This window comes from Cydia strobilella, chromosome Z (genome assembly GCF_947568885.1).
Source record: "Cydia strobilella chromosome Z, ilCydStro3.1, whole genome shotgun sequence".
Classification (NCBI taxonomy): domain Eukaryota; kingdom Metazoa; phylum Arthropoda; class Insecta; order Lepidoptera; family Tortricidae; genus Cydia; species Cydia strobilella.
In genome coordinates, this window is record NC_086068.1 from 6,969,727 (window position 1) to 6,989,327 (window position 19,601).

Sequence of the window (19,601 nt, forward strand, 5' to 3'; positions counted from 1 at the left end):
TTAATAAATAATAAAGAAACATAAATATTATATTTGCATGAAACATAATCGATTTTTCTAACAGTCAAACTTACGTCTGTTGACATAATACCTTTTAATCGCCAAGAAGCGTCCAGTGTCAGTTGTAACCTCTGTGGTTCCTACAACGCCATTGAAAAAAAAACCCACGGGCGTTAAATGAGGTGAACGTGCATGGTAGCACAGCACCATTGCAGTAAATTAGACCATTTGTGCCCATCCACCGTTCCGTAAAATGTGCATCTAAAAGAGTTGTGGTGCCAATTGCAGTGTTCCTACACTGTATAGCCTGAGAAATCATTTTCTTAAGTTACGTTTTCATTACGTTTAAGTTCAGTACGCATCTTTATCTCTAGCCCGATATTCTTAAACTCGGACTTGATAGTGACAAGGGAGGATTTTACCTACTACCTATCCATATTTAATTCGCTTCGAAGGGTCATTTGTGCAGATAACACCGGGTCATAACAGTGTGGCAAATAAAACTGATAGCCAGAGTCTACGATTTTTACTTATTTATAAAATGTATAGTATTAATCGGGTGATAATGTAAGTAATAGCGCTACAACAGCTCAATTATAGTCATCCAAGTCGGCTATAAACCCAGGTTATTACCAAATTAAATATAGATTTGATTAATGTTAGTAAACATATCAAGGAGACAATCAAAGAGTGCAGGAAGTTCATTGCTAAGTTCAGAAGGTTGGTGGCATTTAGTGAGTGCCAGGGATCGACGGGAATCCGGGAGCTGGACTCGTTTGTTTACTCCCAGCCCCAGCGCCCGCGCATCAGAATCATTCCCGCGACCTTGAACAACGACCAGCTCTTCTTAATGTTGTTTAGCTTTCTAAATGATGAATGTGCTACAAGTGGTTCGGCAGACTAAGTCGGGCGGTGAACCTAAAGAAACCGATCCCGTATCGCTGCATATCTCTGAACCGGACTGAAAAGGGTTTCGCCAAAAACTTTTTGGTCAAAACAAATAAAAGAGAACTGCGGACGGGAAGGCGGGCGTGTCTATAAAAGGCCGAGAGGGGGGGGCGCGCGGGGGTGGTAACACGATCCGCGCGCTCCAGCCGGCCGGCCGCCCTGGAGCCGGCGCGGGCGCCGCGCGGCCCGCGGGGGAGGGGCGAGCAGCGCTCGCGCGGTGACCAGCCCGCCCGCTCTCACTAGTCGAACGGTGCCCGACCGGTAACGTAGCGCCGACTGCCGAGTGCCGACCGATCCCGACCAGCGACAATGTCCGCCGTGGCGAAGAGCTCAAAGTACACCTACCGCAGCAGCGGTGGGGGCACCACCGACGTGAACATCGAGTATACCGCCGACCTGAGTGCTCTCTCCAGGCTGGAGGTACAGCCCGTTTACCAACCAGTGCAGTGCTGTGATAGTGTTTGCGGATATTATAATGTTGTATTTTTCAGGACAAGATCCGTCTCCTCCAAGATGATCTGGAATCCGAAAGGGAGCTGCGTCAGAGGGTAAGAGCGGCCGAAACGTGATCCGCGCGCGCGCGGCCAAAGCGGGCGCGCGCGCGGTGGGCGGGGCGGCTCTATTAATAAGCCGCCCTCGTTCGCAAGCTTTGCACCCTTGGAAAATCGCGCCACCCTCGGTGCCCCGCCCAGCTAACGTGTACTAACGGATTTTGTGCTTTTTTTAACTTAAGTACTTAAACCTTAAAGTGTGACTAAGTGTCTTGGAAAGTGCTTTGGATATGAGTAACATTTGGAAGTGCGTTCAATATCATCGGAATCTCATCATATCTCGTCATCGGATCGGTTTGCACTATCTATTTTTGAATGCTGCAGTGAACTAATCGCGTAACTCCTGCGCTGTGAGAACCGCGGATAAAAATAGACGTAGCGAAAGCATTCTCACAAATCTCTACTTCTCGCTCGAGACACTTTTGAAACTGGGCCAAATGATGTTCGGAGAATGCCACAATATTGAAATGTAATAATAGACCGGCAAAAATACCCGACTTAGTCATAGTGACAGTCTTTATAAACTCCACGAAGTGCGTTATATGTACGTAACGTTATATAATTCCTAATAACTAATAATTCATGAATGAATTGATTCGTATATTTTTGACAAGTTTGACTTTACCCGTTCTTTACTAATACGGGAAACCCATGATGATTAATTTAATGTTTTTCATGTAGGTATTATACTTAAATAATTCTTAAGAAAACTCTCGAAATCAGCTCCTGTTACCATAGACTAATTACAGTTTTCATTATTGTTCGAAATCAAAATTTTCTTCATTACTTTAGCCTTCCCTGCATTACTAACTGTACTAAAGTAAACATATGTAGTGGTTATTACAAAGAATAAGATATCATTAGCATCTTCTTACATGTAACAGATCGAGAGGGAAAAGGCAGATTTGAGCGTGCAAGTCATCCAACTGTCCGAGAGGCTGGAGGAAGCTGAAGGCGGAGCTGAGAGTCAGGTAAATAAAAAACAATATTCACCATAGGTTATCAATGTTATCATAAACTGTGTACTAGCTAATGCTCAACAAACCGTAAACCATGAAGATACTGAAACGGACAACAAACAATAAGTCAAAGAAGACGACATTGAACTCGGAAGCAAACACAAAAACAGAAAATGATGTGAAAAAAAAATCCTTAAAAAAAGGTGTTGACTGGAACAACAAGTTGAAACCATTTTACAAGCATAAGAGAAGGCTAATGATTTAAAAAGAAGAAAACATACAATGTGTAGACTAAGACACAAGAGAATTGTTTCATCAACGAAGACTTCCGGTTGCCGCTGTATATTACCGCCTGTCAAATGTCATGTCACGCAATTATTAGTATACTATTGGCATACTAATAATTTCGTTATGTATTTATGCGCTGCGATATTTCAATCTGCAAATGCGATATTGTTATTGCTTGGCGATGTAATTACTTTTAATTTTCAGGTCCCACAGGAAATCGAACCTATTTTTTAAAGCCTTCGCGTATGAATAGTGGAAAGGCAAAGGACAAGAAAAGAAAAAGCAAAATAATCCGTATATATACCTACATATTTAAATTAAGATATTTAGTTCGAGTGTTCTGTGAATTAGAGTGTTCTATTAAATAAATATTGAAATGTCTGACAGTAATCAAATAACTCTTACAGGAACATTCCTATGGTGTATACGTACAGAATAATTAGAATTTAAAAAAACAGGCAACCTTTATGCCTCTCCACTTTTTAATGTGACGAAGGATTAATGACAGTATTAAGACTAAGTGCATACATTCTACTCCATAGTTATAAATAAAAGTATAATCTTAATTCAATAAAAATAATTTAAATAAACAAACCTTGCACAAAAACCGTTATTTTTAATTACTGATAGTTCAAACAAACTGTAAATAGGTATGTCTTTTAATGTTTATAAGATTCTCAAGAAGAGATCATAGAGCAAATAGAGTGCAGTGTATGTACCAAGTCTTTGCTGTTTCAATACACCCGTAAGTTAAGGGTGTATTTTGAAATGGACTTGTACGTTTTCAGTTCGAGATCAACAGGAAACGCGACACCGAGTTGACCAAGCTCCGCAAACTATTGGAAGATGTCCACCTGGAGTCGGAAGAGACGGCGCACCTCCTCAAGAGGAAGCACCAGGAGATCGTCGTCGACTTCCAGGAACAAATCGACCAGCTTACCAAAGGCAAAGCCAGGTGAGGAAACACTTAACGATTTAGTGTATCATGACGGAAAACCGAGTGCGCATTTGTACTATTTCTATTACTTATATTTATAGAATTCTAATGCAGTCTTTTTTCTGTATTTCAAAAACCTGTCGATCATTTTTTCTATAATACATCCCAATTTCATTGTGCCTTAACCGCATGTTGTGTCTATTGTATAAATTAAGTTCCTATTGCCATGCGAATATGCGAGCTAAGCGATTTTTCATGCAATCATCCTTTACAAAACAAAACACTCAAATACAAGCGTTTCCGAAAACAGAATAAAGCCATTGACCATCGTAGGAGTAAAACCTAGTTAGTGCCAAAATTAAAATTTAATGAGGTTTTAGAAACATACTCAAGTTTGGTTCTTTTTAGGTTTTACTTTAGTACAGTCGCCACGAGTACCATAGGAAATTCTCAAGTTTTACTGTCACGAAAATTATACATTTACTAAAACTACCTATTCGTTTATAGGAATGTTTCGACGTCACAAATAACTATCTAAGTGACATGATAAAATTTGAAAATTCCGATTCACATGTAATACGGAAGTGTCTTGTATTTGTGCGTAGTTTTCGATCGTCCACTGCATGGTTTTATTTGTTTGCCGGCAGAGCCGAGAAGGAGAAGTCCAAGTTCCAGGCTGAAGTTTACGAGCTGTTGGCCCAAGTGGAGAACGTGAGCAAGGAGAAGATTACCGTGGTGAAACAATGCGAGAAGCTTGAAGTATCCATTAGCGAGCTGCACATCAAGATCGAGGAGCTGAACCGCACCATCGTCGACATCACCTCACACAAGCAGCGCCTGTCCCAGGAGAATGTGGAACTCATCAAGGAAGTTCAGGACCTTAAGGTGTGTATTCTATTTACCTATTATAAAATTTTACCTATTTTTCATCGACCTTCCACAAGTCAATACTAAATTGTTACAGAGCAAACTTAACCAAACCTATTGAAGTACTTTTTTTTTTATAAATTCAGTTTTCCTGCATCCCCACCAAAAACCATAAAAGCCGTTACAAAATTTGAAAACTAATGTTACCTTAAAACCTATTTTATTTCTTGTTATAATTTGCCATGAATAAATTGTATTTGTAACTTTGAAACCTCACAATACATTCGAGAACTTCGATCTCAGTTCTCACTTGATACAATCATCAGTGAGAACCATCAATTGTACAAAGGTACAACCAATTCAATCGAACTCGCACTCACACTGTCTAAGTGAGCGTTAAAAGTGTCAGTTTAGCAGTTTTCCTAACATTTACCTGTACGAGTGTACGTTTTCAGGTGAACATCGAGAATGTGTTGTACCTGAAGAGCCAGCTGGTCAGCCAGCTCGAGGACTCGCGCCGCCGCCTGGAGGATGAAGACAGGAGGCGCTCCCTGCTTGAAGCCACTCTGCACCAGGTACATCACTAAATTAACTATTATATTTTTCGATTTGTGTCATTTGTACTCCGTCTCTTCAGAGGGTGGATTTGCATAAAAAATCATAATAATGTGTTGTAGTTTTAGTAACGGGTTTTAACCGTAAAAACTTAACTGCGTTCCGGTGTTTGTATTTACGTATATTTTATTTTATCGAACAAGTCACTTGCCGTCTTGCGTTTTGTTCTCAATAAAAAAAACAATGAGCATCTATAGTTGGTCAAACCAAATTGGCAGTAAATAATGAACAAAAAAACTATACTCATCCTTTTCTTTTGGGTGCTAGTACTAGTGTAAGACAAAGATAGTATGAATCTCTCTGTTTATGTTTGAAATGAGACAGTCCTTTGACAAACTATAAATGTGTAAAAAAAAAATTTCATAAGGTATGTTTTTCGTTTGTCGAAAAGGAGTGCATAGCGGAAATTACAACAAAACAGGGTAGACTCTAGACGATTTTCTAAATTAAGTCGAGAAATTTCGAGTTTTCCCATCCATTTTATAATTTTTCATATTTATCAATAACCAAGAAATGGAAAGCCCATTTTAGGGGGTTAAAATTGAAACGTATTATTTAATTATTTAAAAAAAACAAATGTAATGTTTAATGTACACTTATCTTTTTTTTATAACATTAGCATTTAGCAGTTCTCTAAAACGACTACGACTACCTACTTATTACAATCTTATATAGGCTCGTGTTTGTTTTGATTCAGGTTGAGATCGACCTGGAATCCGTCCGCGTGCAACTGGAGGAGGAATCGGAAGCGCGCCTGGACCTGGAACGCCAGCTGGTCAAGTCCAACGGCGAGGTCCAGCACTGGAGGTCCAAGTTCGAGGCGGAGGCTTCCGCCCGCGCCGAGGAGATCGAGGAGATCCGTCGCAAATACTCCATCCGCATCCAGGAGCAGGAGGAACAGATCGAGACCCTCATCGTCAAGATCAACAATGTTGAGAAGCAGAAGTCGCGCCTGCAGAGCGAGGTGAGGGATCATTGTTATGTTCGTTTTATTGTGAGAACCGGGGTGAATAGGGACAAAACTTAAAAAGTGATTTACCTGACAATCTGTTAAAAAATACCCACACAAATTGTACTATTTGATAGAAAATAATAATACATTTTGTATGATACAGTTTATGTGGGTTATTAGTTATTAAGAAATTGCCAGGCAAATCACATTTTAAGTTTTGTCCCTTTTTACCCCAGCCATCCCTATTCACCCCGGTTGACGGTACTTATCGTTAAAAAAAAACGATCATTTTTTTTCCTTTTAATAATACATTAGGACTTAGGAGGCTATATATTTCACTAACACATGGCATTAAAATTAACAATGACTTTTTGTCGCGTATGTAGGTGTAAGGTGTTATTGGGGTGGTGTTATAACCAAGAATTCTTAGAAAAATACCAATTATTTTTATGTTAGTGAAATAAAGTCCTGCCTCTTTTCGTAAATATAATTGGTGATTATTATGATTGGTGTGACTTTGTATCACAGTAATAGATCAAGTTTAAAGCTCTAAAGTAGTTTGACTTAAGTTTTATCGCTACTACTATAACTTTTATCGCTAAGTTATAAACCAAGCGCAAATTCTAAGCGCCCACAAGTTACCAGGCTCTAAAAAAGAATTAGGATAAGAGAAAATCCTATCGGATTTGTATAGTGACCATTCCGTCGTCAGGTGGAGGTGCTGATCATCGACCTGGAGAAGGCCAACGGCACCGCCCGGGAGCTGCAGAAGCGCACCGAGCAGCTGGAGCGCGTCAACATCGAGATCAAGTCGCGGCTCGAGGAGACGGTGCAGCTGTACGAGGTGTCCCAGCGCGACCTGCGCAACAAGCAGACGGAGCTGCAGCGCGTGTCGCACGAGCTCGACAAGACCAGGGAGCAGAAGGACGGGCTGGCGCGCGAAAACAAGAAACTGAGCGGTGAGTTACAAGGGTCATCCATTAATTACATCACACGTTTAGGGGGGGAGGGGGTCAAGAAAATGTGACATGTTGTGACAAGGGGGAGGGGGGAGTCGCAAACTTTGTGACGTCACTTTAACTTTAAATTATTTTATTCGCTGTACAGTTAAATAACAATTTTTGGAACGATAATCGTTTTTAATAGTTTAATTTTCTTTCCTAATCAGTTTTGGGTTGTAAAATTACTAATATTTCTTTTGTCATAAATATTTTGATAAGATATAAATAATACTTAATTCGATTTGCCGATTTCATTGAAAAAAATGTGACGTCACACCAGGGGGGGGAGGGGTTTGCCAAATGTGACCAAGTGTGACTAGGAGGGGGGAGGGGTCAAAAAACCTCTAAATTAGTGTGACGTAATTAATGGATGAGCCCTTAACACAGACCACGTATTCTAAAGACATAGCATAGTCCCGCTACCCCCTCAGCCATGCATACGGTAGCTTTACTCGATACATTTTAGAATTTAGAATCACGTCACCAATCCTACTTCAGTCGGCGGACCACATGTCTTTGAATTTGAACGGACCAATCACGGCACGACTCGCTCACCTCGTCCCCTGCACCCCTGTATTTTTGGCAGCATCGGTTTCATGAAATAATTGCTCTATACGAGTTCTTTTAGGTGTTCTGTGTCCATTAATAACGTGTACTTTGTCAAAAATGCACGAAGGTTGATATTGGGCTAGAACCGCGCATGTTATTTCACGTCTTTTGTGGTCAAAGAGTTAAACAGTAATGGGATATGGTGTCGCTAGTTTCAATACGTGGTAGTGTAGCCTTTATCATCTAATATAAAAGGGCTATGTATGTACTCGTACAATAACGGTGTGACACGTCTATACCAGGGGTGCGAAACTTCTCCTTTCGGGTATTCTCGGCTCCGTTCGGCTCAGCATTGCTCCGAGCAATTATTAGGGTTGACACAACTTGACGTCCCTTTGCGTGCACGACCACAGATAAGATAATGACTTGAATTTTGACAACCCTAAATAGCCGAAAGGGATAGTGCCATATATTAAAAATGGACAGCATTATTCGTTCCTGAGCCGCTGTCAAACTTCGGTTTTGTAGGAAGTTTCCATTCTGAACGGTAGTATTATTATTTATTATGTGACTATTGATAGGTAGTTCTTTTCTGTCCCCTTTACTATGTTGACGTTTGTCACCCGCCAAGCCAATTTTCTTCTAAGAGTTACATCACATAGCTACACCAAGATATGATGACAACAGATTATTAAATCAAAACAAGAAAGTGATTTGTAAGACACAAACTATCCTTACCAGTTTCTCATCAGCTGGCCTCCGTCGCCTGACGCTGACTTCTACTCGTCTCGTTTTATTAAATATCTATAGACGAAAAGAACCATGAAAAGCTTACACATCAAATATTTACGTAAACATTTGATAATAAGAGCCAAAATCATTTGTAACAAATTAAAAATTTGAAAGAATGAGCATCTCATCATCAAATTGTTAAGTCTTATTATATTCTTAATTATGTATGAGTTGGATGTACAGTCAGCATATATCGGAAGTAGAAGATCAGTCTACGCAACAAAAGTATTTTACCTATCTCTAACAGCTTATCAAAACGTGATGTGTAAAACTATTACTTTTTTTGGGCTCTTGCACTAGGGCAATTAGAGCGGTAGGACTGTGTGGGGGGGGATGGTAGCCTAGAGAAAATCCAGGACCCTTCGCATCACACGAGACGGTTTTGCTACGCTGGAATACTCCTAAAGAGTTTTCGCTCCAGCGCAGATCGGTTGAGCGGTCTCAACCTGATCTGAGGGTGTAAAGGGAATTATTAGACTGTAACAAATACTATCGAACGCGGACTGCAAAGATTTATCTGTATTTGGAAAAGTATTCTAAGGTGGCAGATACTTTTGGTGCGTTGTTTCATACCCTACTTCGATGCTGACTATACAACTGTGACTGCATAGCCTAGATAGGTACCATCCACACAGATGTTTTGTAAACCTAATAGGCTAGATGACAAATTTTCATTAATGGTATCAATCGATCTGGTTTATTTTTAGGATCAAATGTCTATACGGGACCCATTGAATTAAAGCAATACATACGTCCGACAGTCGTACTTCACTCGCGAAACGCTCCTCACAAAACGATAACTGAACGTGACGTCAAGGTCACTAAGAGCCCATCTTGAAGTATGGACAAAACAAGAAAATTGCGTTTTTGTCGGTGAAATATTGCGTTTGTGTATATAGTTGCTATACAATCTTTTTTGGATAAAATGTAAGGAACCGAATGGTACCCTTACTTGTGTATATAGTTGCTATACAATCTTTTTTGGATAAAATGTAAGGAACCGAATGGTACTCTTACTTGTGTATATAGTTGCTATACAATCTTTTTTGGATAAAATGTAAGGAACCGAATGGTACCCTTACTTTTTTTCTTTTTGAAAGTCAAAAAAATACTTAAATTAAATAAATTAAAAATACTTAAAAGTCCTGTATTTTTGTATTATTTCCATATATTATTTTAATATCTACATTATTGTGATAAATTGCTCATTTGCTATATATGATACTAGATTTTGTTATAAAATTCAACATGTGTCATCATCCGTATTGCAACGTTCTGTGACGTCACGTTCCCATTGCAGATGAGTTGCACGACGCCCGCTGCACCGTGACTGAGTTGACCCGCCGTCTCCACGAGCTCGAGATCGAGCTGCGCCGTCTCGAGAACGAGCGTGAGGAACTCACTGCCGCCTACAAGGAAGCAGAGGCCGTGAGTATTATCTAACCCAGAGTTCTCCTAATAGACCGCGGGCCAGGAACAGATTTCCATGACCAATCGCCTCCCGGGAAAAAACTCTTATAGTGGTCAACGGCTATGTATGATGAACCCTCGTGAACGTCAGCTGCCGCTCCGTTGGTGGGTTGAGGCTTGGCAGCAAAAAGTATATAAAAAAAATTTTTGTCATCGCCTCCCGCTTGATACTTTGTTAGATAATAGTTTAGATGTAATTGTGAATAAACAAAATCGTCAGCCGATTGCATCGCTGTGGAAAGACCGTCAGCTGGTCACATGAACATGTAAAAAAGAAAATTCTTTTCAGTCATCGGCGTCATCGCCTCCCGTTTGATACTTTGTCAGATGATAGTTTAGATGCTATTGTTAAAAACAAATCGTCAGCCGGTTGTATCGCGGTGGAAAGACCGTGTTACGCGTTTCGGTGGCTTCCATTCCTCAACCCACCAACGGAGCGGCATCTAACGTTCACGAGGGTTCATCATACATAGCCGTTAACCGCTATACGAGTAGCACGGGAGGCATTGACTGATGAAATTTGCGCCTGGATCTCAAATAAGAGTTCCAATTCTTCCAAAGAAATAAAAAGGGATAGGACTTCGAAAATCGCTACCAGTATCAGTATTTGTAGGGGATTATATGTCAGACAATTAAATTGACAGCTAATTTATAACAGCGACTCTGTACACGGCTAACGATAGTTTGGCAACCGTTCAGTCACAAATTGCTACATCACTCGTCGCTGCCAGATTTCCTACCTTGTTCTTTAGTTAGACATTTATTTATACGCACATTGAGATAAATACCAAGACGCCCAGTTATTAAATGCTAGTAGATAGGCATAATAATTGTTCTCATTTTCACTTATAAACTAACAAGAAATATAACACTCGTAAGAGCGTCTTCAGATTGTCCGATCCGAAATCGCAGGCGGATACGACCATAAATAAATATTAAATTAAATGGCCCGTTTATTTATTTATTTATTCATTATTAAAATGTTTATTATTCAAAAGATGACCTTAAACCAAAAAAGAATGACTTGATGCCATAGCTGCATAGGGCACTCTCTAGCAGCTAGCTGCTTTTCTCCAAGGATCATCCGAAATCCGACATAGGATTGGACGTGAAAACACTCTTGGACCAAGCTGTTTCTGCGTCGACTTTAATCAATCAAATTTTCACTGAGTCATCTCGACAATTGCCTACAATGAACTACAGCCGCACCCCCATATCAAACTTTATCGTTATACTTCAAATTGTTACATTCGCATTGCTAAATGCTAATGGTACACGGAATTCACGAATTCGCTATGCATAGTATACACAACTGTAAATCAATTAACCTTTTGAACGCTTTGTCATAAACAGAAATTTCACTGTCACGCCAAGATAACGGGCGCAAGCGAGCGAATGTAAACTTTACTTGAAAGTGTCAAGGTTACTTTGACAGCGTCCGCCCGCCATAACCCATATAGTGGTCCTTGGCGCTGTGGGCACGACTAGTAACGACCACTTTATGGGTTCTTGGCGTTCAAAGGGTTAAGAAACTTGTATACCCTTCTAAAGCGGGCCATACAAATGTAAAATCCAAAATTTGCTATTGAAATTTGAACCTATAGTGTCGGAATAGATTTATTATTGCTTAGTTTAAAAATTGAATGAAAAGAAACAAATGCCATTCTGTTCCAATAGGGTATTACACTGGATTTAAAATAAATTATTTCACACCATGCATGAAATAAATCACCAGATAATTATTAGAAAAACATAGATAGCAGTTATTTTTAAACACAATTTCTATTTAATCAATCTGATTGAAGTATAATAAAAAAGCCGGCCTAGTGCGAGTCGGACTTGCGCACCGAGGGTTCCGTACTTTTTAGTATTTGTTATTAGAGCGGCTCAGAAATACATCATCTGTGAAAATTTCAACTGTCTAGCTATCACGCATCATGAGATACAGCCTGGTGACAGACAGACAGACGGACAGCAGAGTCTTAGTAATAGGGTCCCGTTTTTACCTTTTGGGTACGGAACCATAAAAAGTAGGTAAGTTGACCGTGGCGTCAGTGTGTAATGTTTCATATAAATTCCGTATTAGCAAATCGTGTTGGTAGTTCTAAAAAAAAAACAATTTGACTAGTAGGAGAATACCCTATTGAATATGATTTAAGTTTAATCCAACTGAATAAGTACTACTTATAGCTAGGACCGTGAGCCTTTACGAGGATGAGTAATTTAGTATTTTGGCAAACGATTTAGACAGTAAACATGGCTCCTGATGATTTCTGAAACCCACGCGGACGTTTACACTACAAAATAATGTACGCTTGTGGCCAGAACCATAATTAATGATTCTACGTCAATGGTTTCAAGCAAACATTAGTTGAAATGGTTGAAACTAATATATGATCTTATGACTCCAAGAGTGGATATTTATTACCGTTAATGTCGATACTGCCATAGTTCGACAGCCTTCAACATTAATTAATTCTACTATCTAATCGGTAAACGTAGGTATATATTCAAATGTGACTGATATTCATATAATATTCTGCACTGCCCACCAAATATAAAAAAAATAGGAAAAGAGCTGATTTATTTATATACTGAATATAACGGTTACTGTCCCAGAACTAAATTAAGAGCCGATTGCACCAACACAGATTACCGTCGATAGCGACGGACGATTAACGTAACTCAACAGAGAACTATGAAACTTGAAACTTTGCGAACGTAAGACGGTACGGTACCTAATAAAAGTTTTGGTGCAACCGACCTCAAAAGACAATTTCCTGTAGCTCTTACCGCAATGTATTCAAGGTTTATTTTGTTTGATCAGGGCCGCAAGGCTGAGGAGCAGCGTGCGCAGAGGCTGGCCGCCGAGCTCGGCCAGTTCCGCCACGAGGCCGAGCGCCGCCTGCTGGAGAAGGACGAGGAGATCGAAGCCATCCGGTAAGCCCTTGGATAGAATGAGACAGGAAATCATAGTTAGTTGGTTGTCCTGGGAAATTTCCGCAAATCGACAGCCTTTGTGCCTATTTTGCGAGAAATACAGGGTAACCTAACCTAACCTAACCACCCCAGTTCGTCCGCGAAGCCTAGCAAAGTTTTCAGGTTGCTATATCCATTTCGCACGGAGGCCCTAGGTACTGTATTCCTGTACAGGGAATCATATCAAGCTGATTGGTTCGAAGATAGGCAGAAGGTTTTGGTTTGATATTTAAAATATGGGAAGAGAGAGACGAAACATATGAGTCTGGTTTTGCGAGTACAGAGCTATAGAAACATGTCTGCTGTAGATTATTTTTGTTGTCTCTAAACATTATAACTTAACAGGATACTGCTTAATACACTAATGTTACCAGAGATTTTAAACATTAGCACACAGAAATATAGGAAAGAAAGACAGAATCAAGAAATCATATAGATAATAAGATATCAGAAAGCTTACGAGAGTGCCGGCATCGGTTGTGCCCCATGCTGAACTCGTGAAAAGTAGACACCGAACATTTACACGGAACACTAGCATCTGTACCAGACGGGAGCCAACTCGGAACTAAGGGCTTCGTCTCTCAATACCCCTCCCTCTCCGATGACTGACGCCTGTCACCCGAGCATGCAACCATCATCCATGACACACTTATGTTATTGGGGTACAGCCAATAAACAAACAACATATAAATCGAACCAATACATCAAATACCCAAGATAATTAATGCAGTGACCATCCTCTTGATCAAGATATCAATAATGTTAGGAAATAACATGAATTACCCATGAATGATCGGAATATTTCCGGTACAAACCTAAAAGCGTCTCGGTAGAATTTATCTCTAATTATTGGCACGGATACCATTTATATTTAACAAGACGTCCTATTGGTGCACAAAATAGGTGATCACATTAGCATTTTGGCACATCGTTGCCGATTAATTTGTACAAAAGACGTCGCCGAGTTGTTCGCGGACCTAATTTTACGACCTCGGCCTTTGGCGACGCACGCCTCTTGATAACTCAACTCACTCATCGGTAACCGACGATTGATACACTATTGCTCAACTATGCCGCCGGTTAAAGTGGCCACTTATAAATGGAACCGCCCTCCCACTGCGGTCTACGAAGACAACTATGGCTACGGAATAAATTTCTACCAGCCAATGATAGATTACATCTCCAACAAAGAGCACGGAGTCGCGAGTAAGCCGCCGCACTTGCCGTGGAACAACGAGAGGGGACTGGAGAAATATCGGTTTGACAAACCGGTGCAGCCGTATTCCCGCGAAGAGGTCTCCAGAATATCTAAGGAAATTTCGGAGCAAGCGAAGCGTGACCTCAACAAATTTGATATATCGAAGCGGGCGCCGTTCACATGTGTGGCCACGGCTGCGGCAGCAAACGTCACGAAGCACGTTGGTGTGGAAAGTGTTAGTGTAAAAGCAAAGAAGACTAAAGTTAACAGGGAAAAATTTAAGGCCGAGAGGCAGAAACAGAGAATGGAAGAGATCGAGAAGGAGTTAGAGCTTTATGATAAGCAGAAGAATGTCGGTGCTGAATTAAAGGGTAAAGCATTGATGTATAGAGGCAAATCAGCTAAAGCCATCGCACAGACTCTGTTAGACGAAAGCAGGCAGAATGTGGCGAATGCGTACGTAAGAAAAATGGATACCCAAGCGAGAAAAGCTCAGATCGATCGGAATTTTGCTAGAGTGAAGAAAAGTATAATGTCAGAAAGTGAAGTGTCTAGTATGGCTAGAAAGCATGTAGAAAGCATGTGTGAAGAAACGGCGAGGTGCATCCGACGCTCGGTGTCCCCTCCGCCAAAGACACATCTCGTTGTGGTTCATCAAGAGATGCCAATTATAGACGATTCCTATTTAAAACCGTTGAGTGAGCTTAAGGAAACCTTGAGGCAGTTCGAGCACTTAAATACGAGCATCATGATAGACACAAGGTGAATACTGAATGACTTTGTTAATAAAAACTTTAGTCATGTATTGAAGAGAGTTTAGTTCGTAATTCAAAATTTTCAATCAGACTCACGATAATGTAAATTTCATAGCGAGGAAGAGCAATATAGTTATTGCAAATCTTTGTCATAAAAATGTTATTGGTTCATGAAGCGATCGGTATTTATTTTTTTAGATATACAATACATATTTTTACGTCGTTGTTTCTCAACTTATTCAATTCGTCGTTATCGTTAAATCAATTCACACAGCAATTAGGCCAACTGTTGGAAAAGGTGAAAAAAACCCATCTTATTGACCAATGTGCCTTTCAGCAAGCAGACCAGCATCGAGATCGAGCAGCTGAACGCCCGTGTGGTGGAGGCCGAGACGAAGCTGAAGACCGAGGTGACCCGCATCAAGAAGAAGCTGCAGATCCAGATCACCGAGCTGGAGCTGTCCCTGGACGTGGCCAACAAGACCAACCTCGACCTGCAGAAGACCATCAAGAAGCAGTCGCTGCAGGTAACCAACACCAACATAATTAATTCTTCGTAGAAATCGGGCCAAACTCAAACAAAACAAAATTTGACATCTTGTCTAAAAAGCCGTAGAAAATCTCTATCCTGTCTCTTTTCTTAAATAAAACATTTGTAATTGCACTATTTTTGATTGAGGAATATAGTAATTCGCAGCAAGAGTTGTTTTTAAACGTCATTTTGGTGTAAAATATTAAGCACCAGCATAATTCACTGGCATGATTAATAACACAATTTGTACGCCAGTTGACGGAGATCCAGACCCACTACGACGAAGTGCAGAGGCAGCTGCAGGTGACCCTCGACCAGTACGGCGTCGCCCAGCGCAGGATACAGTCCCTCACCGGCGAGGTCGAGGAGATCCGTGGCAACTACGAGCAGGTAACTATACCTTCTGGGTCCAGTGCTACCTGATCAAATAATGGTTAGGTAGTTAGTTGATCGAGGACTCAAAACTACGAAAGTACAAAACTTCTAAAGCTATTATTGTGAACATACATTAATTTTTGATGTAAGATTTTATCGTGCTGCACTTTTTGCAAAATGAATGGTTGCGTTACCCAATAATTGGGAATACTCATATAAGTAAATTAGTAAATATGCTCAATTTTAAGCTAAATTTGTTACGGTTGAAAGTATTTAGCAACTTTTGGAGACAACAATTGCAAATAAAATAAAACCTTATAGATAAGTACTGTTTTTACGACATAGGTATTGGGTATAGAATATACCTAAAACTACACTTCTCAGCACCTCTGTCGGAAAAGCCCATGTTTGTTGCCATAAATAGCCATGTTAAAAGCTGATTTGTCGTCCAGTCCATCCGCCAGAAGCGCGTCGTGGAACAGTCGCTGGAGGAGGCCACCCTTCGCATCAACGAGCTGACCGTCATCAACGTGAACCTGTCGAGCAGCAAGGCTAAGATCGAGCAGGAGCTGGCCGCCGTCGCGTCCGACTACGACGAGATCACCCGCGAGCTGCGCGTGGCTGACGAGAGATACCAGCGCGTACAGGTATGTTACCAACATTTTTTCTCCTAAGATAAATTGTTTCTTAGACGATTTAGTTCCAATCCCAGAACCTTTTTTTCTCCTAGGATCCATGATTTCTTAGTTAGACGATCAAGTACCAAGAACCCTTTGCCATTGGCACCAGTAATCTATATAAGTATCATACAATATAGTGTATTTACTTAAATACTGACAGATAACGTACAGCGATATGCAACGAAAGCGGTTGAAAATAGGACCTTCAAACTTGAAACATTCTCAAGCCACCATTAAGAAAGGATTTCTTAAATAGTTATTTGTGCAACAAGAGAGGAAAGTTAGTTTTTCTTGCGAGTGTTTATTTTGAGTCCCGTGAAAGCGAAAGATTCTAAGTTGGAATCTTGAGCGTAGCGAGGGACTCGAAAACACGAGATGTAAAATAACTTTGCTCTCGTGTTGCACACATAATTTTTCACCTCAGTAGTGAAAACATATTAAAGGTTAAAATGTATTTCGAATTACACAAAATAATACAGAAAAAAAAGTATGAAGTGGAAGTTCATGGCCTTCACTAAATTATAAAGCTACTTTGTTTCACTCCCTGGAGTGAGGAAAGTCGCACTTTCGTCACTCTATGGAGTGAGGAAAGTCGCACTTTCCTCACTACAGGGAGTGACGAAAGTAGGCTTGTTCGAGCTGCTGAGGTGAAAAATAAATTCCTATTCAAGTGAAAATCTCCTGTGGAAGCGATTCTTACATATTAACAACTAGTTCAGTTATGAGGATTCGTCTGTCAAAATCCGTGCATTCGTGATGCAAGCGACTGGTCATAGTGGTTTGTCTAGGAACTCTATGTCCAACAGTCAAGTATTATTACTGGTGATCCGCTGACTCCCTAACTCATTGGTTGTTTATAGACCGAGCTGAAGCACACCGTCGAGATCCTGCACGAGGAACAGGAGAGGATCGTCAAGATTGAAGCCGTCAAGAAGTCTCTTGAGATTGAAGTCAAGGTACCTACACATTTTTGTGTGTGTTTTACCCTAAACCAATAGTTTCAAATTTGATACAGATCGAACTAGATTGCTATTTAAACTAAATTACGTGGCACTAACTGTCTTTAAATTTGTAGAATGTGTCCATCCGCTTGGAAGAGGTGGAAGCCAACGCCATCGTCGGTGGCAAGCGCATCATCAGCAAACTCGAGGCTCGCATCAAGGACATGGAGCTCGAGATCGACGAGGAGAAGAGGAGGCACGCTGAGACCATCAAGATCCTCCGCAAGAAGGAGCGCCAGCTCAAGGAGGTCGTCATACAGTGCGAGGAGGACCAGAAGAACATCTCTCTGCTCCAGGACTCGTTGGAGAAGGTCACCCAGAAGGTCAACATCTACAAGAGGCAGTTGACGGAACAGGTACGATCTTCGAATCCATGATTTTAAACTTTTGTCTTGATGTCCATCGTGAAAATATTATCTTGTTTGCAAATCAATCTCGATGGCTCCTTGGGTTGTTGGTTGTTTCTGAGGGTGGTATTCCATTTCCATCTGTCCAATATCTTTTTTCAATGTTATTGCGCGTCACTTTCTCATTAAACAAAATGTGACACAAAATACACATTGGACAAATCAATTTGACAGGTGTAAAATTTAAACCGTTTATTTTTCATAAAGAACAAGAATATCTGATGGCGACTGTATTTGACAGGTGGAAATATCACCCTAAATTGAAATTGATCATTTCAAGATATTATTTGAAGATACCTTGCCTCTCCATGGAGCATTAATAATTTTGACAGGAACTGAAGCTTGTCCTGGTATGAACCTACCTACCTACCTGGTAGTCAGATTTATTAATATCCAGTGTACATCAACAACTATGAAGTAATCACGAGGTTGGCTGGTGTTTTCTGTAATGTGTCTAAGATATGTTATGATAATCCTTTGTTCCGTTCGCAGGAGGGCATGTCCCAGCAGACCGTCACACGGGTACGACGATTCCAGCGCGAGTTGGAAGCCGCCGAGGACCGCGCCGATGTCGCCGAAAGCAACCTGTCGCTCATCCGCGCCAAGCACCGCACTTTCGTCACCACCTCCACCGTGCCCGGCTCCCAGGTCTACCTGGTCCAGGAGTCTCGCGCCCTCAGCACGGAGTAACAGCATTTCTGGCCGGTCGGGTTAAGCCTAGTCGTTTAATGTTTTATAGGGTAACAGATGGCGGTAGTAGCGTGCCGGGACGACGAGCGATACAGATTTGACAGCTTGCGAGACTTGTCTACCGTGTGATAACGTGATCACTCTCTATGAAGTGAAATTGCTGTCGCGCCGGCGGGGCGCCAGCCTCGTACTAACGCCATCTGTCGTCCGGAGGGCAGGGACGCGCGCTCCGCGCCTGTGCTCGCCCTAATGTGTCTCAGCATCTACATTAGCCATGCGCTGACCGCTCGTCCCTGGATTTTTAAAATTTTGCTAAATAATGCCAAATAAAGGAACCAAATTTCAATGAAAGCTTTTTTTTTCACTATTTTTCTAATATAAGGACACCGGCGACACGAGCTACGCGCGGTAGCTTAATGTAAATGAATTATTTTATATTATTATTTATTAATGGTGCAATGCCTATACGTTTGTAACTGTAACTTGTAATATTTAAAAATAAATGCTATTTATGTTATAGAAACAAAAAAAGCAATAAAAGTTCAAAACGGCTTGGATTTTTATTTTTGTTTGGAGTTTTACTTGTTTTTATTGAAAAACAATAGAAATAAGCTCACACTTATTAAATATAACATTTATAGCAATTCCTTGTGTATATTTGGAAAAGTAATTACGGAAACGGAAATAGTCCGTTTCCTTCCCCTTCCTAATTTCCCTACTCCATACGGGGCGATGCAGATTGACAGCATCGCATCAGCTGCTATTTTTATTTATCAGGCCGCAATTAGAATGGGATTTTTAGCCCCCGTAAGGCCCGCCTTGTTTCCTATTTTTAATTGAACCTTGTATATGACTATAATTGGTTTGAATTACGTTTGTTTGAGAAAGCAATGAAAGAATAATTTGTTTCTATACTTCGTTTTTTTTAGCATTAGAAAAAGGATACCTAAACAATCTTGACGTGTCTTTTGATTGAAACGCTTTAAAAAAAATAGAAATTTACGTATGAAATAATCATATAGTTTGTCAAAGGACTGTCTCATTTCAAACATAGA

At 40.6% G+C, this 19,601-nt stretch overlaps 3 protein-coding genes across 3 annotated transcripts in view; 2 read left to right on the top strand and 1 right to left on the bottom strand.

Moving 5' to 3' along the window:
- The window catches only part of LOC134754442 (uncharacterized), a 47,500-nt gene extending 34,640 nt beyond the window's left edge, over positions 1 to 12,860 (bottom strand). The window contains exon 1 of the mRNA XM_063690770.1: positions 12,723 to 12,860. The gene's annotated coding sequence lies outside the window, so the exon portion shown is untranslated. The remainder of the gene's footprint in view (positions 1 to 12,722) is intronic.
- Positions 1,167 to 19,097, top strand: LOC134754195 (paramyosin, long form). The gene is made up of 16 exons (XM_063690338.1): positions 1,167 to 1,368; positions 1,440 to 1,496; positions 2,384 to 2,470; positions 3,535 to 3,701; positions 4,331 to 4,568; positions 5,006 to 5,125; positions 5,863 to 6,129; positions 6,830 to 7,076; positions 9,760 to 9,887; positions 12,757 to 12,869; positions 15,199 to 15,388; positions 15,649 to 15,783; positions 16,221 to 16,415; positions 17,309 to 17,404; positions 17,524 to 17,805; positions 18,349 to 19,097. The coding sequence occupies exons 1-16, from the start codon at positions 1,258 to 1,260 to the stop codon at positions 18,544 to 18,546; spliced, it is 2,631 nt and encodes an 876-aa protein (XP_063546408.1). The 5' UTR covers positions 1,167 to 1,257; the 3' UTR covers positions 18,547 to 19,097.
- On the top strand, positions 13,870 to 14,872 carry LOC134754399 (paramyosin, short form-like). Its single transcript, XM_063690704.1, has one exon. It carries the CDS (start codon positions 13,979 to 13,981, stop codon positions 14,870 to 14,872), a length of 894 nt encoding a protein of 297 aa, XP_063546774.1. The 5' UTR covers positions 13,870 to 13,978.
- Positions 19,098 to 19,601: the final 504 nt, after the last annotated feature.